Raw genomic sequence first — 25,905 nt, forward strand, 5'->3', positions numbered from 1 at the left:
CCACATCTTATTGATGGTAAATTTGCTCAGCATTGAACTCGGCTCTTGTCTGAGGGGATGGTGCAGCGTACTCTTAGGTAGAGGCACGCCCCAACCAAGAATGGTTTCTGGCTTTTGAGTGGAATCACTTGGTTAGTTTTTTTTGTCTTTTAGGAAGGCATGCAGAGGGGGAGAGGTGGTGTCGCAGACCTCCCCCCATGTTTTTTGACATAGATGGCGTTCCTCACTCCTTCTCTGTTGAGAATATATACATCGACGGTGTGCGTTTGAAGTCTTTTCTTCTGTCTGTATTACTTTGGCGATGGCTTTTTTTTCAGTGGTTTCACAAAAAAATCCAGGCATTAGACGGCCTTAATTGATTTTCTTGTTTTGTTTTTTTTTGTTTTTTCTTTTAACACCGACTTCTTGTCTTAAGCTGGTCTCCTCCTCTCTTTCTTCCTCAGGTGCGAGTCATCATCGTGGATGAGAACGACTGCGTTCCCGAGTTCCTCCAGTCCATCTACAGCAAGGATGGCGTTCCGGAGACGGTGATGACGGCAACGTCGCTGCTGCAAGGTGAGAAATCAACGAACAATGAACGACAATGGGGGTGTACACACTTTTTTCCCTCCAGTGAGGCAACTTTGCCACTTTGATATTTTGTGTTATGCTAGGAAGTTATCGTATATTTCAAGAAAAAAGTGCACGCCAGCTTTGTCATTGTATTAACATCAACTTGACTCTTCTTTTTTTATTTTCCCAGTATTTCTTTCTTAAATCATTTTGGTATATTTTCTTCTCCTAATATTTTGACTTTAGTCCCATAATATGATTACTATTTCCCCAACCTAATTTTCCAAACATTACTTTATTTTGTTTTGTTTGTTTCTCATATTTTTACTTTTATATTTCTACTACTAAAATGACATTATTTTATAATAATTCAACATTTTTGCAACAATGCAACTTTTTTCTCTTAATATTTTGACTTTATTTGAGGTAAAATTACAGCTGTTTTTAAATATTTGTCAATTTTCTTTTTGTAATATTTTGGCTTTATTACCATATGGTAACTTTTTTCCCAACAAGTTTTTTTTCTATTCATTTTCCAGCTGTTTCAGCTTTCTTCTTGTAAATTTACTTCTTTTAATTATGAATTTCTTCCCATAATATTCTGCAGCCAAATTTCCCCAAAATTCCACCTGTATTTCTTGTTTTGTTTGTTTAAAAAAATACGATTGTTTTTCTTTAATATTTCAACTTTATGCTACTAAAATGACATTATTTTTCATCATATTATTAATACGTTATTTCTGTAAAATTAAGACTTTTTCTTGTTAAATCGCATGTTTTTATTCGTAATATTTTGACTTTTTTTTTTTAATTTTCCAAACATTTCAGCGTTCTTAAACAATCTTCATTTTCATCTTCTCATAATATTCTGACTTTAGTCCCATAATATTATAAGCATTTCCCCAACCTCACTTTTTTGTTTGTCATATTTTTCTTTAATATTTCAAATATACACTACTAAAATTACATGATTTTTCCTCATAATATTACAGATTTATTCTCGTTGAATTGTGTCCTTTTTTACTAGAATGCAACTTTTTTTCCTAATACTTCATTCTTATAAAATTACAGCTTTTTCCGTTTTTTTTCTGTTAATTTTCCAACCTTTTCAACTTTGTTCTCGTAATTATGACTTTATTCCCAGAATATTTTGACCTCATTTTTGTAACATTAGAACTTTTTCTGCAATATATTTTTCCCATAAGTACAATTTTATTTCTTGTTTTGCCTGTTTTTAATAATACTACAACTTTTTAAAAATATTTTTTTCTGTTGTATTTCAAATTTATGTTACTCAAATGATATTTTTCATCATGACATTATTCTCATAAATTTGGGACTTTTTCCTTGTTAACGCATTCAATACAAAAGACATATTTTTGCATTTTTTAAAATCCAAACGCTCCCTCCCAAAGACGTATTTATACAGGAAGGAGTGAAGTGAGAGAGGGTGGTGGAGTGTCGCGTGCAGAAGGTTAGGCATTGTAGGGAAATTTTAACACGTGCATGCGCACACGCGCGTGCACACACACAGTTTAGTTTCAAATGTAAAAATTGTAAATAGTTCATGGTGTTATATTTGTAAATAAATTGGTATTTTGACTGTTTATGTTGGTATAGTTGTTTAGATATTTGAACTGTCACAAAAGCAAACAATATTTGTGTCAAAGTGAAAGTTATGCTTGTAATGTATCTCTTTTCACAAAAAGCTGGTTTTCGCTGTTTTAGTCAGGAACTGATATTTTCCTGAAACTGACCTATGTTGGACTGCTGATTACTAAAGAATGGAAAAGGGTAGAAAGAAACTTTTTTTTTCTGATGAAGGATGAGAGTCTAATGTTTCATTTGGTAGGTTCTATGTCTACGTATATAGCCATAGAACGCAATGATCTGTGTGTCTTGAAAGATCAGTCGAACTTGTCAAAAATGACCGGTATTGAAGGAACGGGTTGAATTTTTCTTGTAAAATCATAATTATTTATTATTTATAAAAAAAATTTCCTTACTTATTTTTTTTTTAATTTCTTGTTCAAGAATATCAGGGTCCATATTTCTGTGTGCGGCGCTCGGTGTAAAGAGTGAAGCTTTTTTTGCGACATTTTTAATTATTGAGCAAAGTCCTCCCACGTTGTGACGCCAATGTTGCCGCTCTCTAGGCTGATTGAGCCGATGTGTATGTGTTCATTTGGCACCGCCCGCTTGGTTGAGTTTCTCATCATTCCAACCCAACTCCTTAGCAAATAAATGGAGGACGCTGGAATTAGCAAAGCAAAGAGTGGCATCCTAAAGTGGGTGGGGTCACGTTTAAACGCTCTCCAGCCGTGAGGTACATGTTGAGCTGTACTGCGGTTTGGCTTTGTGTACTGCTGAGGAGCAACGTCGCCGTGGCAACAGCCACCAAGCAGCTTCCCCTCCTGCTGACCGGCAGCACCGAGGAAATTAACCAGAAAGAAAACATTTCTTCTTCCTCTGAGGAGGTGTGCTATCATGGTGGAGTTGACAGATAGATTGCAGTTGAGTGTTTTGGGGGATCATGTTGCACGTTATTGTACACCCACTCCACACTTGATTAGCTGCACAATCTGATGATGTTGCCTTCACAAAGACGACGATGATGATGATGATGCTTACTATGCAGGCGACTTCCTGCTTCACTGTGGAAATGGAATACAGACATCCCTTGCTACATCACACTCGCTCACTCTACAGTAGAGTGATGACTAAATGACCCCTGTTTTGTAGTTGGCTATGACCTATTATTATTATTTTTAAAAATAGGTATATTTAAGCATTGAGCATTTTCTAGCATAAAAATGGCTAAATGAGGTAAAATACATATAACACGTGTAAGTCATTAAAAGCACCAACTTGTGCATGTAGTATTCTACGTTGGCCAATTGTTCTTCGGGAACGCCACCAAAGCATCAGACTTGAACAACTGGCTTTGATTGCAGCTTTAAATGATCTCACAACAGGCACAATAACATCATAACAAGTATCATAATAACGGCCATAACAAGTTTAAACTCAACTCTGAACCCCCGACATCACTTCCTGCCATCGATTCTGCTCCCCGACAAGGTAAACTGACTTAAAACTAAACAATTTTCTCTGATTATATCCACTTTATGGGGTGATATGAGTGGAAAGGTGACTATAGCAGTGCTATTTCATGTTTAAAGGGCTCTAATAATGTTAAAATGCATTTTTAGAAGGTGGTAAACATAATATGTTTTATTTTCTCTTGTGTCTACTATATTGGGTAGTAGGAGCATAAAGGTGACTATGGGGTGTTGATGTCTAGAGGGCTCTAATATTGTCCAACAGTGTACAGGTATTTAGAAGGTAGTAAACAGGTTTTCTATGCCTTACATGTCTTATTTTCTCTTATTATGTCTACTACTGTATATTGGGTAATAGGAGTGTAAAGGTGACTAAAGGGGTGTTATTTCATGTGTAGAGGGCTCTGATGTTAAAAAGTGTATTTAGAAGGTTGTAAACAGCGTTTCTATGCGTAATGTCTTATTTTTTCTTATGTCTACTGTATTGTGTAAATGGAGTGTGAAGGTGACTATAGGGTGGTTGTTTCATGTATGAAGGGCTCTAACCATGTTAAAAAAAACATATGTATTGTATGTCTTATTTTCTCTTATGTCTACTATATTGGGTAATAGGAGTGTATGGGTGACTATAGGGGTGTTATTTCATGTCTAGAGGGTTCTAATAATGTAAAAAAATATATATTTAGAAGATGGTAAACAGTTTTTCTATGCTCTAACTATGAAAATATTCCATTTATAAATAAGTCCTACTTGGTGGAAATTCTCTTATCACGGTCGGGTCTGCAGGAACCAATTAACCGCCATAACGAGGGATGACTTTATATGTGTTTTTTGTGAGTAAAAAAAATAAATTTTGAGTGATTGTTCAGTGGAGAAGTGAGGAAAAGAGCTAGCAGTTACTTCATGTGCCGATCCAAATGCTCTGTCGAGTGGTTGCAATTCACCATCACAACGGAGAGAAGAAGAAGAAGAGGAAAAGTAATGTAAATATTCCAATCGTCATTTGTGCTTTTTAAAAATGGGATCATTATTTTGTATTTGGCTCCAGATAGCTCCAAAGAGAAACCTTTCCATTTACATTCCCTTTCAGTTAGGAGCTATGCATCCCATCACACCTTTTGGAACTTTTATGTTTTTTTCCTCAACATGTCAAATGATGCTTTGGGGGGGCTTGTTTGTTTATTTTAGCACCACGTGAACACTGCCTAGCATTAATATCAGTGCAATAAATGTACGTGTAGGAGATGCTTGCACAGCAGGATGCCATCAGCAGGTGCACCATGGGAGCTGGAAACTCTCCCTGCTGTGTATTTTGTGTGTGTGTGTGTGTGTGTGTGTGTGTGTGTGTGTGTGTGTGTGTGGACTATAAATATGTACTGTATGTTCTTCTATCATGTTTTGGGAAAAAAGGAATGGAAATAAAAGTGTCCATGCTCCAGCTTCAGCAAATAATACATTTCTATGGTAATACAGCATGAGGCTTGTGCCCACCCACAACACACGCACACACACAAACAATGTAGACCAATGAGAGCAGCAGGATTTTGTGTTAAGTGAACAAATGACTTGGTAGACTCTCCGTCTAGGCGATGGTTGGGGTGGCATGAGGGTTTGTGGAGGCGCTAAGTAAAAGACAATCAAAGGTAATTTTAATAAAATTCAAATCCAATACTGATTAAGAAGCCAAATGAAGACTATTAGATTTTGTTTAATGATGCTTCTTGCGTTGTCTCTTTCTCAGCTGTCAGGCAGCCATTTGACGAGACCATACACGAGATAGGGTCTGCGAGAATGAGATGAGTCAAGATTTTAACATGACTTTTAAGAAAAGTACAATTAAAATATATATTTTTTTTAATGTATGGCAATATATTGCAATCTGCTAATATAATTTCTACTCTCTTCTGCACTCTGTGTGTATGCCAGCTGACCCGCCTCCACCCACCAGGACAAAGAGACTCTATGACTGACAAAAGGGCTCACTCCGTTCATGTCATTGTTCAAACGTGCCAAGGTGCTGAAAACAATGCACAGAGTGAACTCCCTCTTCCTGCCTGTTTGGAGGAAAACATGGAAATATATTGTTTATCCACTTCATTTTCATTTATTCTATGATTTATTCATACATTTATTATCATCCCAGGCCTGGTGTCCACCAGACATTATTTTTCTGAAGGAGAAATCTTGTCACTTTTTTATCTCATGAGATTTGTTTTTTGCCTGTAGAGATGGATCATGAAAAAAAAAAATCAACTGTCAACTAGAAATGCTGCCAAGTCAAGTGTGGATGAGCACGTTGTCGTAAGCGTGTGTCGATCAACGAGGGCCGCAGACCCTTTTCTCATCAAGTCTATTCCTGCACAAATATTTGGACACATGATCACTGCACCAACAGCACGCAAACTGCAAAGAAAATGGGTAATCTTTGCTGTGCTAACAGATTTCTACAACATTCTGGGAATTTTTGTCCATTTTTGGGCCAGCATATCATGTACCGTCATCACTATTCCAGCGTCGGCAAACGAAACATCAAGAAACAACATCACAACAAGTGTGTCTTACCACACCTTGATCATATCGTGATGTTGTTGAGGTTCTTCCACACCAAACCCCTCCAAGCGTGCCTTTATGGAGCACTGGAAACAGAAAAGTGTATCCAGTTGTCCAAAATGCCTTGTGAAGATGAAGAATTAAGATTCAGGGGCAATAAGGACTCAAGTCAAACCTTTCCTTCATTCATTCATGAAGAGCTGTGTCCCAATACGTTTGTCTATATTTGTTGAGAAGTGGCGGTGAATAATGAATGCACAGGAGTAAGAATGCAAAAGGCTGTGATTTGAATGTTATTTTCTATTTGCAGCAGGAAGCTTTGATGGGCACGTAAAGGATATTTTTCTTTTGAAAAGTCAGCGTAGTTGGTGACAAACAGCGCAAGCGTCCCAGCTGAGCGTCCCGTCGTGTTCCACCTAGGAGGAGAACATAGCAGTGCAATTACTGAATCAAACAAATCAACAACATGTCACCTCTTAAATTTGCCTTGAATAAAACAAGGCTTATGTTTTTGATCACGGATATGAAGGCCTTCCCACCAGGCTCAGTGGCAATAAAGAAGTACATCTGCAGTTGATTCATTCATCTTTTGTGTGCGTGTCAGATGCAAAGTAAGGTAAATTGGAGAATTGAGAGTTTGATGCCGGAAAAGTTCTTGTTAGCGCAAAATGTGCTTGTTCATGTCCCTGGGGGTGTTGCACTTTCAGCAAGGCAATCACTTTGTGACTCGGCCCGCATGGATTCCCGATCCTGCACGCACCTTCAGGAACATTTATTTATTCAACAGCCCACGCCGTGATACCGCAGATGCCGATAATATCACCTCGCCGACCGATACCAGCTTAAAAATGAGATATCGGATAGGGATGTCAATCTCTGTGATAGATGGTTCGATTAGAATCTAGATACATGCAGTAGGTGACGATACAATTCAAAAACAATATTTTTTAAAAGCAGACTGATTTGATATGATTTGATGCAGTGTAGAAACGATACTATACGATTCAGTTAATGTTTGTTTGTAGCATTCATGCTAGCTTAGTATGTCCGCAGTGTGGAATACCTCCAAGTTTGGCCTTTGGATTGTAACGATTTCATTTTCAATGACTCTAACATATTATATTTTCTTAATTTTCTTTTGGCTGTCACGAGACACGAGGTTGCGTCTACGAAAACAAGACGGGACAAGATTTTAACATTACATTTAAGAACTACAATTAAAAAATACATGACAATATATTACAATCTACTAATATAATGTCTACTACGTTACACTCTTCTGCACTGCACTGTGTGTATGCCAGCAGCCCCGCCTCTGCCCACCAAGACAGAGACTGTATGACAAAAGGGCTCACTTCGTTCACGCTGTTGTTCTATGGAACAAGCGTGACCTCTCCTGGCTGTTTGGAGGAAAAACCGACATGCATGGATATGGAAATATATTGATTATCCTCTTCATTTTCATTTATTGTGTGATGAGTTAAAAAGTTTCATTCAAAGAGTCTCATTCTTGATGCACCATGTAACAAGTCTCCATTCCTCATGTCTTCTGTATCAAGTCTTACATATTCGTCCTCATGTCTCAAGTCTCATGATTCATTCTTCATGTCTCACACCTCATTTGTCGAGTCTCGTCCCATGTAACAAATCTCAAGTCTCATTCCTCATTTCTCAAGTTTCATTCACGATGTCCTATTATGTCGAATCTTATGTCCCATTTGTCATGTCTCATGTATCAAATCTCACACCTCCCTCAGGTCTCATGTCTCATTTCTTATCCTTCATGTTATGTTTGCTGCAATATTTCTTATATTTTATATTTGGATTTTTTAACTTGTGATGGAGTGGCTTTTTTTCTTCTTAGCCGCTTTGACCATGATGATATTTTTAAAATAATGTTAGCATTTGTGTTTTAAACAAATCACATTCTTCATTTCTTACTGAATCAGCTTGACCTTTTATGACAACCCTCAGGAACATACAGGAGTGAATGTGTAGCAAATGTGTGTAATATTTGGTGCTGATCCACATGAGGATTGATTATACAGTATATGATATTTTTTTACGATGTGGTCTATACTACTTCCTTTCTTATGTTGCGTCTTGCTTGCTTGCTATTTTACGGTGGACGCACACTACCGACATTTAACTTCCTGTTCTCCGTGTGTCGTCCAACAGTTTCCGCCAGCGACTGCGACTCGGAAAAGAACGCCGAGCTGACCTACTACACGCTGAGTCCCGACTTCACCATTTCCCCCCACGGGACCATCTTCCCTGCCGGCCCACTGGACTACGAGAGACCCAACCACCTGTACGAGTTTGTGGTGATGGCGGTGGACAAGGGTGAGGTCCCGCGCACGGGAACCACCACGGTCCGCATTCGTATGGCCAACGTGAACGACGAGACGCCCGACTTCTCCCAACACATGTGAGTGACGCCTCGCGTGAAACAATGAGCAGGCCTTGTTAGAGTAGTCAGTGTACAGCTTGTACTGCAGGATACATTTACTATGCACCGAAAATGATGTTTGTAAAACGTTTTCCCAAACCTCATTTTCCAAAAATTGCAGCTTTATTTTATTTTGTTTGTTTCTCTTAATATTATGACTTAAAAAATAAAGGACATTATTTTTTGTCATAATATTACAAATTTACGCTTGTAAAATTGCAACGTTTTTCTCGTGTTTTTCTTCTATGGAATAAAATAATAATAAAAACAGAATCTACTGTTAAACGTGGAAATGGACATATTGTGAATGAAATGCTGTCATCATGAGGAGAAGGAACGCTTGTGTGGGGAGGTATTTCCCCGGCGGACCGCTCAATCGTGGCGGAATCACATCACAAACACGAACCCGCCCCCTCCCGAGCTACACATGTTATACACAGTGCTTGTTAATGCAAACCAGCATTTAGTCATGCCCCTTCTGAGTGAAATAAGGATGAGACACACGTTTATTCTTGCTCCCAGCTCGACATTGTCAACACACACAGAACTCTTCCGGCCTTCAGAATAAGAGCACCATTCGCCACATTCTGTCTTCATTGTGTAAACAAAGTCATAAAAAACATCTTACATTAACTCATTCAATAAGAATTCAGGCATTTTCCAACTATATAAACTATGTTCTTGTACATTTTCTTCTTGGAATTGTGACTTTATTACCATAATATTTTGACTTTGTTCTTGTAACGTTATGACTTTATTCCCATAATATTTCCACTTTATTCCCATAATATTATAATATTAATATAATAATAATAATAATAATAATAATAATAATAATAATATAATATAATAATATTATATTATATAATTTTTCCCAGACATAGTTGTCCAAAAATTACAACTTTTAGTTTTTTTCTTTTAATGTTTAAAAAAAAACTCTTAATATTTCTATTCTATGCTACTAAAGAATATGCCTTTTTTTTCTTAATATTTTGACTCTATCCTCATAACACTACAGGGTGTTTTCCCATTTCTGCTGTTGTTTTTTCCTTTCTTTTGTTTTGTTTTCTATTTCAACTGTTATTGTACATTTTCTTCTTGGAAATATGACTTTATTTCCAAAATATTATGACTTTATTCTAGTAACAGTATGACTTTTCCCACAACCTAATTTTCAACTTAATTTGTTCTTTCTTTGTTTCTCATCTTAAATTTTTTTTTAATATTTCAACTTAACATTAGCATTCCAAATGTAGCACAATAGCTCTGCCAATGTTAATACTAATGAAAATGGCTAAAATGCTACTGTGATAATGTTAGCATGCTAGCAATGCTAACATGCTAATGTTATCATGTTAAGTGTTAGCATGATAGCACTGAATGTTTCTTTGAATTCTACTTATAAAAAGGGCTAAAAGGGCTACTATGCTAACGTTAGCATGCAACGCCTACCATGGTAGCATGTCTTTGTGTCCTAATACTCAAAAATGGCAAAAAATGCTCCTATGCTAATGTTAACATGCTAACAATGCTAACATGCTAACATTAGCATGCAACATCTACTGTACGTCTGCATATGATATTACTTATAAAAATGCCAAAAAATGCTACTATGGTAATGTTAGCATGCTAGTGCTAACACTTAACACGATAGCATTTTCTATAAGTTTGCACTTACGAAAACGACGTAAGCTTTCACACAATTAGCCTTTGACAATAGTATTTTTAGTTTGACAGTATATGTAATATATAGCATGAATGCAATGCTACTAAAAACACAATTTTTCATATAATATTAGGACGTTATTCTTGTAAAGTGAATGTTTTTAATGACATGAATACGATCTGTTTCTCCATGGTTATATCAGATTGCTAGCTACGTCCTCCAAAAAGTAACTTATTACAGTAACTTGACTCCCAGCTGAGCAGCCACGGCGACACAGACCACTGAGGCCATCATGTGACTGACGGCGAGCGTGAGACGAGGCTAGCTCGCCTGTCAGGTCAGCGCCTCGCAGCTGCTTCCCAGCGTGAGCTCGGCAGCTGCCGTTACCCACAATCCCCCGGCCCTACCCTGCCCCTTCCACTGCCCCCTCCCCGCCTACAAAGCCCTATCCATCCCTCCAGTGCCGCCGTGGTGACGGCATCTTATTTAATTGGCTGATTTTCTGGCAGCAGACTGGTGAGCTGGGGTCAATCAGCCGTGCCCACCAGCAGCCGAGAGAGAGAGAGAGAGAGAGAGAGAGAGAGAGAGAGAGAGAGAGAGAGAGAGAGAGAGAGAGAGAGAGATTAGTCGCTGAGAAGATTCCGGAAAAGTGTTGGACTGGATGAGTGGTGTAGTGAGAACGTTCAATCACGCATGGTGCACCTGACATGTACAGTCATGTGAATGTTCTCATAGGTGGCGACCCCTATGGGTTGTGGTGAAAATGCTAGCATACATGAAAGACAGGGGTGTCCAAACGTTTTCCCCTGAGGGGCACATAGTGAAACATGAAGGAATAAAAACTAGATATGCTAAGAAGGTATACTGTATATATTTTAAGAAAATCTCATCTTTGTCATGTACTGTGGGTGAAAAACCATATTAATATACTGCTCAAAAAAATTAAAGGAACACTTGGAAAACACATCAGATCTAAACTGGGGGAAAAATGATCTTGAATATGTTTCCTGATAATAAGTGGGTGATGTATTAGTAAGAAAATGATGCCACATCATTTGATAGAAATGAAAATGATCACCCTATAGAGGGGGGAAATCAAAGACACCCCAAAAATGTCATTGTAGCAACTCAAAATGATTCTCAGTAGTTTGTGTGGCCCCCACGTGCTTGTACGCATGCCTGACAACGTGGGGGCATTCTCCTAATGAGACTACGGATGGTGTCCTGGGGGATCTCCTCCCAGATCTGGACCAGGGCATCAATGAGCTCCTGGACAGTCTGAGGAGCAACCTAGCGGCGCCGGATGGACCTAAACATAATGTCCCAGAGGTGTTCTATTGGGTTTAGGTCAGGTGAACGTGGGGGCCAGTCAATGGTATCAATTCCTTCATCCTCCAGGAACTACCTGCATACGCTAGCCACATGAGGTCGGGCATTGTCGTGGACCAGGAGGAACCCAGGTCCCACTGCACCAGCGTAGGTTCTGACAATGGGTCCAAGGATTTCATCCCGGTACTTATTAGCAGTCAAGGTGCCGTTATCTAACCTGTAGAGGTCTGTGCGTCCTTCCAGGGATATGCCTCCCCAGACCATCACTGACCCACCACCAAACCGGTCATGCTGAATGATGTTGCAGGCAGGATAACGTTCTCCACGGCATCTCCAGACCCTTTCACGTCTGTCGCATGTGCTCAGGTTGAACTTGCTCTCATCAGTGAAGAGCACAGGGCACCAGTGGTGTAGTTGCCAATTCTGGTGGTCTATGGCAAATGCCAATGGAGCTCTACGGTGCTGGGCAGTGAGCACAGGGCCCACTACAGGACGTCGGGCCCTCAGGCCACCCTCATGGAGCCTGTTTCTGATTGTTTGGTCAGAAACATTCACACCAGTGGCCTGCTGGAGGTCATTTTGTAGGGCTCTGGCAGTGCTCATCCTGTTCCTCCTTACACAAAGGAGCAGATACCGATCCTGCTGAGGGTTGAAGGACCTTCTACGGCCCTGTCCAGCTCTCCTGGAGTAACTACCTGTCTCCTGGAATCTCCTCCATGCGTCCAGGTACCGCAGTGATGCCCTGGTCCAGATCTGGGAGGAGATCCCCCAGGACACCATCCGTAGTCTCCTTAGGAGCATGCCCCGACGTTATCAGGCATTAACTTAATTGTTTAAGTTAGTTTAAGGGCGACTACGAAGACGAAGGGAGCTTGAAGGGAGCAGCCTGTCTATCACACACAAACACGGAAGCGCTGGTTACGTCAGCCAAAGAGATGAGAGCATAGGCGGTGTCCCGATCATCAGCCAATGAGATGAGAGGGTAGGCGGTGCTCCGATAATCAGCCAATGAGAGCATGAAGCGTCAGAATTTGTGGATAACTTCCTGCTTCTTTTCGATCGACAACTTTTCCCTTTTTTCTTCTCACTTACACTTGGTTTAGGGCCCATGACTACGGTCATTTTAACACAAAGAAAAGTAAAGAAATTAAGAAGAGATTTCAATGCGTGCAAACTAGTTTAAGGGCGACTACGATGAGGAAGGGAGCTCACAGACAAAAGGACGCGCTGGATAAGTCAGCCGATGAGATAAGCGCGTAGGCGGTGCCCCGATTACCAGCCAATGAGATGAGAGCGTAGGCGGTGCCCTGATAATCAGCCAATGAGAGCGTGAAGCGTCAGAAGGCGTCACCAAGCGTACTGTTAGCCTCTCTGTCGCTTGCACCGACTTGCCGTTTATGTTATGTGGAATTCCTTACGTAATACGATGTAAACTTTACATAAATTCTTCACGTTCAGTGGAATTTACATAAAAGGAGGTTTACGTTATGCGAGGTACTACTGTAGTTCATCTGTCTTAGCTTAATTTGTATTTGTATTTGTTTCTCTTAATATTATGACTTTAAAAATGACATATTTTTTCTTTAATATTTCTACTCCATGCTGCTAAAATGATAGTATTTTTCATTACAACATTACACGTTCGTTCTGGTAAAATTGCGACTTCTTTTTGTTAGAATATGACTTTTTTTTTCTCTCTTAAAATTTGAATTTTACTCTTGTAATATTACAGTTGTTTTCCCCATTTCTGCTGTTTAGTTTTTTTAAATTTCCCAACTAGTTAAACTTTCTTTTTGTAAATGTTCTTTTTGTAATTTATTCCCATAATATTTTGACTTTATTACCGTAAAATTATAACTTTTTCCGCCAACATAATTTTCAAAAAAATACAATTTTATATTATATTGTTTGTTTCTGTTAATATATTGACTTTTTAAAAAATCCTTAATATTTCTCCTCTATACTACAAAAATAACAAGTTTACTACAATACAAGTTTTTATCACTTCACTCATTCGATACTAAAGACGTTTATTTTTTAACCTGAACCCTCGCTCCCAAAGACGTATTTACACATCTTTTACGTTTTTTGGCGCAAGAGGAAAAAAGAGGTGGTGACACAAGTGCAAAATAAGAGGTCACTCTTCAAGCAGTTTTAAGCCATAAAAACATTGCAGTGCATTTGATAAGAGCTCGGAATGGATCTTTTGCATGTATTAACACGCTCGACAGTAAAGAGGAAGTGAGAGAGCGTGGAGGAGTGTAGCGTGCAGAAGGTTACGCATTGTAGGGATGTTTTAAAGCATACGCACACGCGTGCGCACACATGCGCATGGGATTGAATGAGTTAATATTTTGACTTTATTCTCGTAATATTAAAGCTTTTTTTCCATTTCTGCTGTTGTTTTTTTCTTATTTTCCTGCTGTTTCAACTATGTTTTTGTACATTTTCCTTTTTGGCATGTTTTGTTCCTATAATATTCTGACTTTATTCCTGTAATATTTGGACTTTGGACTTCCGTAACATTTTAACTTTTTCCGCAATCTAATTTTCCAAAAAATTACAAATTTATTATTTTTGTTGTTGTTTCTTATACAACTTTTTTCTTTTATATGTCAACTTTATGCTACTGAAATGATGTTACTTTTTTGTCATAATATTACACCGTTATTCTTGTAAAATTACTGCTGATTTTTCCATTTCTGCTGGGGGTTTTTTTGTTTTGTTTTTTTGGCCCCTGGGATGAATTTCATGTCAGTCCCGCGTATGGGGGGATAACAGCATAGGCAACACGGTAGGGGTACATGTTTTGACACATTTTCATCCTTTTGCGTGCAGCGCTTCAGGAGTGCAAGCATGACTGTGCTCATTGTTTGCGTGGTTGTGTGTCTGTATTGATTTAAGGTCAGCAGAGTAGACACTCTACAGTAGCAGCTTGAATAAAACACAATTGAATGTATCACTCACGCACGCACTGTGAGAAGACAGTCGTTGACATTTCTCCACCTGCACTTTGCAATGTCAATGCTTGTTGTTGCCCTGGAGAACCTTGGATCCACTCAGTCTTTTGTGTTTTGTGTTGGTTAAACACCACCAGTTAGTCCGTTATAACCAAACACATCTTCCGGTAAAGTGTACCATCAGGAGCATATGACTACTTTTACAGATAATGACAATAACTGCTGTTATTCCCAAGCTTTCTTGATGGTGGGGTGGCAGGGGCGGGTTATGAAATGTAGCACTTTGCCTGCCTTCTCACCTCCAGGACCTTCTGCTGAGTGACAGGACGCCACTTACCTTCTCCGTGGGCTGTCAGATCGCCATCATCGCCGCTTTACTGTTGCCATGGAAACCCCCCGTTGCTTCTCCTCCTCCTCTTTCCTTACATGGGTTGGCCGCCAGCATGTTGTGTTTTACTGTATTTCATGCACGGTGACGAATGGGTTGAGTGGAAGTGATGTCATGCGAGTTTAAGGTGATGAGCGCTTCTTGTTTTTACCGTCTATGATGGAGCATTATGGTGCTAAAAGTCCAATATCGTTGCTGTGGTCTCAAGCAGGGGTTCCCAACTCCCCACATTACCAACTACCCATGCTCTTTAAGTGGTACGATTTGAATGTGAACAAATCTGATTCTGATTCCACATTTCAAAACCGGTCCAATTCTGATTCTTGATCATGATGCTTTTAAGAGGCAGGGTCATAACAGTTTGCGTGGTCTATTGAGGGCACTAACCAGACTTCTTTTTGGATGAAATGTCATAACTTCTCCATTAATTTTTGAGTGATATCAACTAGGGGTGCACGGTAATCAGACCGATAATTATTGGGACGATATGATACCGATAAATCCGATAACATTAAAAATAGCTCCGATAACCAATCATTTATGAGGCGAGATTACCCGTACTCTGCGGGTGAGCAAATCAAGCGCTCCTTTTTTCTCCTGCCTGTGATGTTAACTCGTTCAATACCAAGATGTATTTATACGTTTTTTTAAACCCGGACGCTCGCTCCCAAAGATGTATTTATACATGTTTTATGGGGTTTTTTTTTTGCGTGAGAGGCAAAAAAAGGTGATGACGCAAGTGCACAATAAGAGTTCCTTTTATCGGAGGTGTTAATAGCAGGAGAGGATTATACCACTACTCCGCCCAGGCTTAGTGTAAGGAACCAATAGGAGGAGGGTGTTGGCACACCAATTCCGCCCACTCTTACGGTATTTAAGGCCTAAGCTACCAGCACTTATTAGTTCGCTGACGAAGCTCTTCGGATGAGGAGCGAAACGTCCGACACTTTCTTCACAGAAGTACAGATGACGCCTCAAGAAGCCTTTTCCTCAATAAGAGTTCACTTTTCATGCATTTTTAAGCCATAAAAACTGCTACAAGGTGGCAGAAGTGCATTCGATACGAGCTTGACAGCAAGCAGAACGTGAGAGGAGAGGACTGTAGTGTGCACAACGTTATGCATTGTAGGGAAATTTTGCACACGCGCGTGCACTTGTGCGCACACAGTTTAGTTCCAAATGTGGAAATTGTAAATAGTTCATGGTGTTATATTTGTAAATAAATTATTTTGATGTAAAACAACTCTTTTTTGTGTTGTTTACATTGTGGTGCAGTTGTTTAGATATTTGAGCTGTCACAAAAGCAAAAATTTGTGTCAACGTGAAAGTTATGCTTGAAATGTATCTTTTCACAAAAAGCTGATTTTCTCCCTTTTTTTTTGCTGGAAACTGATATTTTCCTGAAACTTAACTATGTTCTACTGCTGATACTACTAAAGAACGGAGAAAGGTAGAAAGACGAGAGTCTAATCTTTCTTTTGATCGTTCCATATTTATATAGCCATAGAACACAATATTCACACAATATGTGCCTTGAAAGATCAGTCAACACCGTCTAAAATGGCCAGTACTGAAGGGATTGTCTTTTGAAAAATGGCTGGGATTGAATGACTTGTAACTTCCCCCGAGCTTACGTGTAAACAGACATTTTGCATGCTAGTTGTACCATGAGGGGCTCCACCATGAGGGGACCAAAACCCCATTGAACACCCAAAAAACCTTATCAGCCAGCTGAAACGCCAGCGCCACAGCGTTTGAAAGATACCAAAGTATTGCCAGAGACCTCTGTGGTGTCACACCGGCTGCTCGGAGCGTATGAATACAGTGCACCTTGCTGGGCCACGCCAGGTGGCTCCTCCCGTTCTATACTCTGGTTCTCATGATATTAGTGATGTGGTAGTGGTAATATCATGTCAAATCCTAATTTGTTCCAGTCCTGCTTACCTCCTGTTTGGAAAAAAAAAAAAAAGATATTGTGCATCTGTTTTTATCAACTTCACTATCTATTTTTCCCAGGTTTATTTTCAACCAGTATTAAAAAAAAAAAACATAAGAAAAAGTAGTATACTGTGTTCCTGTAAGCTATATTTTATGACCTGCCTTATTTTGTTACCACAAGTCAACAGGATGTAGCCCGACACGCCCTTATTTTGTGTGTAGGTTGAGATTTTGATGCCCAACCCTATGAAGTGGGGACCCACTTCTAGAGGTAGATTTTTTTTTGAGAGATAAAAGCATAGTAATTTATTTTAATTAAAAATAGCCTTGAAACTACATGCATGTCATCTTTTTAAACAAAAATACGTGCAAAATGTATTTCAGAGTACAATATTCAGACCAATGTCAACAACTATAACAACAATCAATACTGTAAAATAGCAGTTGATTAATATTTGTATGTATGTAGTATTCTCTTGTTTATGACAGTTAATTGGTTCCAGACCCGACCGCAATAAGTGAATTTCTGTGAAGTAGCATTCAATATAATTAAATTGAATATTTTTGTAGTTATGGCACACAATATCTGTTTACTACCTTCTAAATATGCTTTTTAACATTGTTAGAGCCCTCGAGACTTGAAATAACACCCCCTATAGTCACCTTTACACTCCTATAACCCAATATAGTAGATAAAATAATGAATAAGAAAATGTAGCAGGAGGGATCAGAGTTGCCATCCATCCATCCATTTTCTATACCGCTTCTTCCTCATTAGGGTCGCGGGGGCATGCTGGAGCCTATCCCAGCTGACTTTGGGCGACAGGCGGGGTACACCCTGGACTGGTCGCCAGCCAATCGCAGTCAGAGTTGCCAACTTAGACAATTTGTCACTGTATTTAGTTAGTGTTTGGACCACTCTTGGTTGTTTTCTGTTCAAAAAAATGACAAATCTAGCAGCTAATTCTGGTCTTATCGGACACTTTTGGAGATGAAAGCACATATTGTTCTTCTGGGCCCCTCCCCCATCCAAAAGTTCTAACAGGCGGCTCCATCTTGCTTGTGACATTAAAAAAACAACACAAGGAGAAGCGACAGAAGAAAGTTTATTTGTACTTATGAGCATTTATCATTTTTTTTAATCCACAGCATCCATAAAAATGACTTGCACGTTGGTCATGGTCAATTATGCAAATGAGATGTTTATGTCATGGCTCATTCACAGTTGAAAACATGGCTTCATTATCAGTTACCTGCTCCAGACGATACGTTGGTCAAGCAAGCTTGTCAGAATTTGAGGAAAAGGCTTCTTGAGACGTCATCTGTACTTCTGTGTAGAAGGTGTCGGACGTTTCGCTCCTCATCCGAAGAGCTTCGTCAGCAAACTAATAAGTGCTGGTAGCTTAGGCCTTAAATACAGTTAAATACAGTAAATACAGTAAGAGTGGGCGGAAATACTGTATTTAAGGCCTAAGCTACCAGCACTTATTAGTTTGCTGACGAAGCTCTTCGGATGAGGAGCGAAACGTCCGACACCTTCTACACAGAAGTACAGATGACGTCTCAAGAAGCCTTTTCCTCGATGGACAACTCCTGTACGACTGAGAGCCTACACAGACGCATTGTCAGAATTTGGTTTATGCAAACAAAGTATCAGCACCAGCTCTCAGTAGCCCTCCTTTAAAAGTCCATTTTGTGTATTTTGTGTGTGCCGCGCAGACTTCAGCTCTTATTGCTGCGGGAGGTGTCGTCCTCCAAATCAGATTGTTTTTCTGCCAAATCTCAGTCAGGCTTTGATTCTTCTTGTTAACTTAATAAAAGTCACCCTGCAATTCTCTCTGCTGGGAGAATTGAGACCAGCTTTGGGTTTCACAGCTAAGCAGCAATACTATTAATGATGGATTATGGATACAAAACAACGTCTGAGAGTCTGATAGGGTCCAAAATTTCCCTGGCACCAGCACGGTTGGAAAAGGTGGGCCTGGGCCTGGCAATATTGCTCTCATACACAAGAACATGCGTGAATGCCATACCATCAGTGTCATCACTCCTTTACCATGAATAATACTGTGCACAGTAAAAATCTACAAAAACTTCAAATAATCCTCAACGTCAAAGCCAAAGGTACAATGTGTGCAAATATACACCATCTCTCCATATCATACTGACCCAAGTATTAGACAACCCTGAATATATCGAGGGAAAGGCTTCTTGAGACGTCATCTGTACTTTTGTGAAGAAGGTGTCGGACGTTTCGCTCCTCATCCGAAGAGCAGCGAACGCTCTTCAGATGAGGAGCGAAATGTTCGACACCTTCTTCACAGAAGTACAGATGACGTCTCAAGAAGCCTTTCCCTCGATGGACAACTCCTGTACGACTGAGAGCCTACACAGAAACCCTGAATATACTCAATATACAGCAGGGGTGTCAAACTGGTTTTCATTGAGGGCCACATTGCAGTTATGGCTGCCCTCAGAGGGCCACTTGTAACTCTCATTATATATCAGGGGTCTCAAACTCATTTTCACTTAGGGCCACATCGACATAATGGCTGTCCTCAATGGGCCAGATGTAACTTATAAATAAAACTAAATGTAATCGAATGTAATGTAAAATAAATGTAACAACTCTGTAATCTTAAATAACTCTAAATGTATCACTTATTCAAGTGACAAACATTACAGTTGCATAGAAAAAAAAATATCTTTACTTGTTGCTCTGTTACAACATAAATCATTTGAATTTGTCAGCTCATGAAACCCACACTACTCCGTCAATCAAGAATCAAACTATCCAAGTGAATTAAGAAAAATAACATAAAACACAAGTGATGACATTAACTTTGTTCAAAACGTTTTTGTCAAAGTTAAAATGGGCTTAATTTACTGTAAAATGAACAATTTTGAGCTGCTAACAACTTGTATGACAGATGTAGCATTTTACAAAAAAAAAAGCTGCAGTCTTGCATCCAACTGATGGTTTGACTACAATAATTTGTCTGCATGCAAACTAATTGCAACAAAATAAAAGTTGACTCAGTTTACAACTATATTGGTCAAGTTTTTAGGTTAGTAACTAACCTAAAAACTGATATTTCTTAAAGTCTGTAATTGGTCGGGACACACCTGCTCACAGACCTTCAGCATGTACTGCTTCAAAAAACGCTCCCTCTGAAAAACACTTGGAAGCGTGGGAAGTTTCTTCAGCCACAATAAAGCTAGCTTCCACTGCCGCATTGTTTTTGGCTGTGGATTTCGTGATCACAATCTTCTGCAACCACAAGTTGCCTTCTAATTCTTGGGCAATTTGTTGCTTTTCTTGAAGGCTAGCTTTGGTGCATGTAGCTCTGTGTTTAGTGTCAAAATGCCTGATTGCCTCATTGATTATCTTCAAATTGGCATAACTTGCCCAACTTACCCACTGGCACATGTACAGTAATCCCTCACTTATGGCAGTTAATTGGTTCCAGACTTGACCGTGATAAGTAGGATTCCTTATTTATAAATGGAATATATTTATAGTTACAGCATCGAAAACATGTTTACAACCTTCTAAATACACTTTTAACATTATTTGAGCCCTCTAGACAGTAAATAACACCCTATAATCACCTTTACACTCAACATCGATTTGGTGTCAGGTGTTTACACTGTCATGATCTCTTGATGCCGAAGGCAAAAAAGCTTTCTCTCTGAACGCGGTGGGATTTCTGAACTGCATAAGCAAGGCCTCTCGCAGCGCACCATTGCTGCTGAGGTTGGACGCAGTGAGACAGTCATTTAAACTTCTTCAAACATTCTGAGGCTCATGGAATAAAAAAAGTCAAGTGGCAAACCCAAAAAAATGTCACAGGATCCCATTGGCTGTCCGTCAAGAAACAGGACTATCCTCAGGCCAAGTGAAGGTTGTTACTGGTACCGAGTGCAATCCAATAAAGGCCCTGTTACACCAACATATGAAAAATTTGGCCAATACGCTGGCGTACGTCGAATAAGTTATGGGTAAGTTTTGTATATGTTAACAGCACGCAGAAGCACACCGGCATACGTCTAAGTTGTCCCAAAATTTTGTGCCTGCATAAAACTTTTCGACGTATGTCAACGTATGATTCATACACCCCACATCCGCGGGCAATAAGTTATGCCATCGTTGACACCCGTTCACACACGTTATTTTACACACAAGTCGTAATACCTCAACATACCTTGAGACAAAACTGTCTTAGCTTGACCAGTAGAGGGCACTGTGACACTGGGAATGGAACTAACATTTATTTTTTTTTTTTGGCGCTTTGTCTGAGAGGAACAATGCACGTTTTAATCAAACATTATTGATCACGTCAACATAAAGTGCATAGGAGTATTTAGATTCAAAAGAATGGAGCGATACAGCATGTTACTGTCAAGTTAGCATTAGGTTTGATGCACTATCAGTACTGGTCAAGTATGGAATCACAGGAGTGCCAAAATTAAAAGAGAATACATGTGGAAATACAAAGAGAAGTAATAATTAAAAAAAATATACAAATGTAGTCATATTCTTTTTCCATTTTGTCATTGTTTTTTCTGTATTGTCTTTGTGTTTTCCAATTCGCCGATGTTTTTCCTGTTTTGTATTTGTCTTTTCCACTTGTGTTTTGTCATTGCATTTAGTAACGACAAAGACAAAAGAATGATTTCTGCATTGTCTTTGTTTTTTCCATTTTGGCGTCGCATTACTAAATGCAGTGACAAAACGCAAGTAGAAAAAACAAATACAAAACAGGAAAAACAACGGCAAATTGGAAAAAAACAAAGACAATACAGAAAAAAACAATGACACAATGGAAAAACAATATGACTACATTTGTATATATATTTTTTATTATTGATTCTCTTTGTATTTCCACATTTGTATATTTTTGTATTATTAATTCTCTTTGTATTTCCACACATATTCCCTTTTAATTTTGGCACTCCTGTGATTCCATAGTCAAGCTGCTAACTTATCGGTTAATGCAAACACGACAGTCTCCATCTCCTCCCAGCCAAAGCTTGCCAAGAAGACAGTTCTGTCTCAAGGTATGTTGACGTATTACGACTTGTGTGTAACTTACAAATAACGTGTGTGAACGATCGCATAACTTATTGCCCGCAGATGCGGGACGTATGAATCATACGTTGACATACTGTACGTCAAAAAGTTTTGTGCATGCACAAAATTTTTGGACGACTTAGACGTACTACGACGTATGCCGGCGTGCTTCCGCGTGCTGTTAACATATACAAAACTTACCCATAACTTATTCAATGTACGCCAGCGTATTGGCCAAATTTTTCATACGTTGGCGTAAGCTGGCTAAATCGTCAAGGTGTGACAGGCGTTGGGCGTTTGGCATAAATTGTGAACACTGGCAACACGCTACGCATTCGTTGATATAAGTTGTCTATAAGTTAGAGAAACGTTCTATATAAGTTACTAATACGTCATGTTTACGTTGACCTCGTTATGAATACGCTATGCATACGCCCAAAATTGAAAAAAAAACTGTCGACAGTTCAACGTATGCAATCAAAATGATCACGTCAGGCATGCGCTGCCTAAATTGTCAATGTGTGACAGGGCCCGAACCATCAGACAGCATCTGCCAGAGAAGGCTTTTAAGAACAAAAAACTCTTCAATGGCCTCGTCTCCTTCAAGGTTTGGAATGTGCATGGGAGTTTTATTCTCCCTTGACGGTCCTGATGGCTTTCAACGTTACTGGCATGACAAGGAGATCTCACCTGAGATGTTTTCCGCACGGCACAGTGGAGGGGGCGCCATCATGATCCTGCAATGGCGCAATGGAGCTTCAGGTTGTGCAGGGGCGTCAAACGGAAGCTGGGTATGTGAAGATGTTGCAGGGGGCACCCCTCATGACTGAAGGCCCTCATCTGTGTGGTAAAGACTGGCTTTTTCAACAGGACAACGCTGCACTTCACAAAGTATTTTTTACAGAGGAATAAGCTCACTCTTTTGGACCATCCTGCATGTTCCCCTGATCTAAATCCAATGGAGAACATTTGGGAATGGATGGCAAGGGAAGTTTACAAAAATGGTCCAGACAGGGGATGCCCTCTGTAAAGCCATCTTCCCCACCTGGAGCAACATTCCCACTAGCCTCCTGGAAACACTGGCATCAAGCATACCCAAACCCATTTTTAGCTCATTAACAAGAATGGCGCAGCTACTCATTAATCACTCTTTTTTTCTACATTTGATTTCTATTTCGGGGGGGATTCAGTTTTGTTTTTTAGGCTATGGTCTTAAATTTTTGATCAGCTGATGAGCAGCCTATTTCAGCTTCTTTGCAATAAATGCTTTTTTGTCTCACTCCCATTTCTTCTTTTTGCATTTTGAAGCTCTGCTTAGAACCTCCTTTAGATCCAACAGTACAAAATGTACATTCTTGACATTTTTCAACTGCTCTTAAGAATTTGATCAGGAGTGTGTCAGACATCATTAAGGCTTGTACTTGTGTGTGTTGTTGTAAATATGTTCCGGCCTGTCAGGGTGAATGAGATGTTATTTCTGTGGAAAAAAATGGCTTATTTTCCCAGGAAAAAAAATAAAGTTTTTTACGAGGAATCAGTGAATTTGCTGTGTCGCAAATGCAGAATGGCGAGTATGCAGGGATACACTGTAAAATTATACTTCCTCCTATCATTTCTTAATAATCATTACATATGAAAAGAACAAACATGCAGGATTCGGGTTCGATTCCCAGTTGTTGAAGGCAACGCGATTCTCAGTAGACGTGACTAAACTCAACAATTACACACATTGAAGGCAAAATCGGGGGTGTCATTCAACACCAGCAGTTTGCTGGTGATTAATGAGTCACTGCAGGGGGGCGGGCTCGATGAATAGTGCAATCAGTGACCCCCGCCTCCAACTAGTCAACTTTAACACGCACTAACCTACTCGCTTTCCTCCATTTATAGAAAGCAAATGAACTCAATAATTAAATTCAGTAATTAATTTTCACAGGACGACTGAGGCCTGGGGGAGGCGTCTATTTTCCACTGCGGACCCCCGTATAAAAACAAAGTCACATCAAAAAAAAGGTTAAAAAGTAATTAGTGTGTGCTGGCGTATGTCTCAAGTGCTTTTCATTTGATTGCAACATCGATCAGGACAAATTAAAGACGTGCCTCCGCCTGAGATGCGATTCCAGACGGCGTTTGGCTGCTCTGGGGTGGGCCTGCATTGTCCAGGGTGGTCCTGACACCCCCCTCCTCACATAGTGGACGCCTGCACACCACATCTGCTTGAAAGCGTTACAGAGGAGTGTTTTGAATCTGAGCTTGTTTTACAGTTGAGATCTGCATGATTTGTTTGCCCCCCCACACTCATTTACCCAGGCTTTTAGCAGCCCTGGGCAGCTCTACTACGCCTCTTCAAAGGTAGCAAGTGAAGGCATCTCAACTGTCCTTCCCAGGCGGAACTAATCAAACAGTGACGCCTCCTAATTGGAGCTCTTTGCGTCTTAAGTGAAGAATGACTGCACGTCGCTGGCAAAGTGACAAGCAGATAAACACGCCTGTCAGCCTGTCTGACGCACAAAAACACCATTTCAGGCGTCCATGACAACCTTGTCAAAAACATTCCTGTGGAAAACAATGGAATGTGTCAGAAGTTGGCATGTGCAAGTCATTGGATTATGAACGTACGCTTTGATGGAGGGACGTTAACAAGCAGAAATGCTACATGGACACTGGGGCCAGCCATTGTTTGGCTCTCACGGACACTGAATACATGCTGTATGTACATCATCTTACATACTCACTTCATAGTAACCATTGTAAATGATTTTACTCGGAGTGACTCAAAATGTGTAATCTGTCAGTCGACATTGCGTATGAATGGACTGAAATGCTGTGGAAATATGTCAGTTGGAAACGTTACACCTACACAGGAATTGAACCGGCAATCTCTGGGTTGGGAACTTAGCACTGTACCACCTGAGCCATGTCACATCATATTACAAAGGTTTCAGCAAAGGGCACATTTTTCAATTATTCATAAAATAATAGTTTCACAAAGTAAAGTGTAGAAATCTGCTGAAATGTAGAATGGATGAAAGAATAACTTGGAAGCTGAGCTGAAGCTGGACCGAAATAAACGCATAAACGTTGAAATGTAGAATGTATATAAGGTCATTGCAGGAAAAAAATACCCCGGACTGTTAAATGTAACAATTTTATTAAACATGATGAAATTGCCCATCTTCAATGGGAAAATTGGCAATAGAAAATATGCAATTACACTAAATGTGGCAATTTAAGTGGATACCATTTAATTTGTCCCATTAGTTTTTAGCAAACTAAAAACAGCCGAAATTGTGTGTGGATAGTTGGCGGATCACGGCCCACAGAGGATGAGCTTGGCACACCCTGCGCTTGGGTAAGGACAGGAAGGGGGGTGGGTTTCAAACTTCATTGGGGTCGTCAGATGGGCACCCTATTTCATTGGTGTTTCGATGATAGGCCCACGACACCTCCAGAGAGCTCATCAGCAACACCTGACATCCCAGGTGTGACCCCCTCTGCTTTGAGCTCAGCAAGGGTCCTTGTCCTGATCCAGATTAGAATATGAAAGTCCTTTGTCAAAGACAGCCCTAGTTTCTTCTTTTTGCAGATGATGAGGTCCCACTAGCTTTTTCGGGCCGTGATGTTCAACTCTCACTGGATCGGTTCGCAGCCGAGCGTGAAGTGGCCGGGATGAGAATCAGCACCTCCAAGTCCGAGTCCATGGTTCTCTCTCAGAAAAGGGTGGAGTGCCATCTCCGGGTTGGGGATGAGATCCTGCCCTAAGTGGAGGAGTTGAAGTATCTTGGGGTCTTGTTCACGAGTGAGGGAAGGATGGAACGTGAGATGGACAGGCAGATCGGTGTGGCATCTGCAGTGATGCAGACTCTCTGCATTGATCCATTGTGGTGAAGAGGGAGCTGAGCCGAAAAGCAAAGCTCTCAGTTTACCAGTGGATCTA

General features: G+C 39.9%; 1 protein-coding gene across 3 annotated transcripts in view; it reads left to right on the plus strand.

Annotated features, from left to right (window-relative positions):
• Positions 1-25,905, plus strand: part of si:ch211-186j3.6 (neural-cadherin) — a 313,458-nt gene that overhangs the window by 104,184 nt on the left and 183,369 nt on the right. For all 3 annotated transcript variants that reach the window (XM_054770409.1, XM_054770410.1, XM_054770411.1), the window contains exons 5-6: positions 444-555; positions 8,343-8,592. In XM_054770409.1, the coding sequence (XP_054626384.1) occupies positions 444-555; positions 8,343-8,592 (362 nt within the window). The remainder of the gene's footprint in view (positions 1-443; positions 556-8,342; positions 8,593-25,905) is intronic.

The sequence above is a fragment of the Dunckerocampus dactyliophorus genome, chromosome 3 (genome assembly GCF_027744805.1).
Source record: "Dunckerocampus dactyliophorus isolate RoL2022-P2 chromosome 3, RoL_Ddac_1.1, whole genome shotgun sequence".
Classification (NCBI taxonomy): domain Eukaryota; kingdom Metazoa; phylum Chordata; class Actinopteri; order Syngnathiformes; family Syngnathidae; genus Dunckerocampus; species Dunckerocampus dactyliophorus.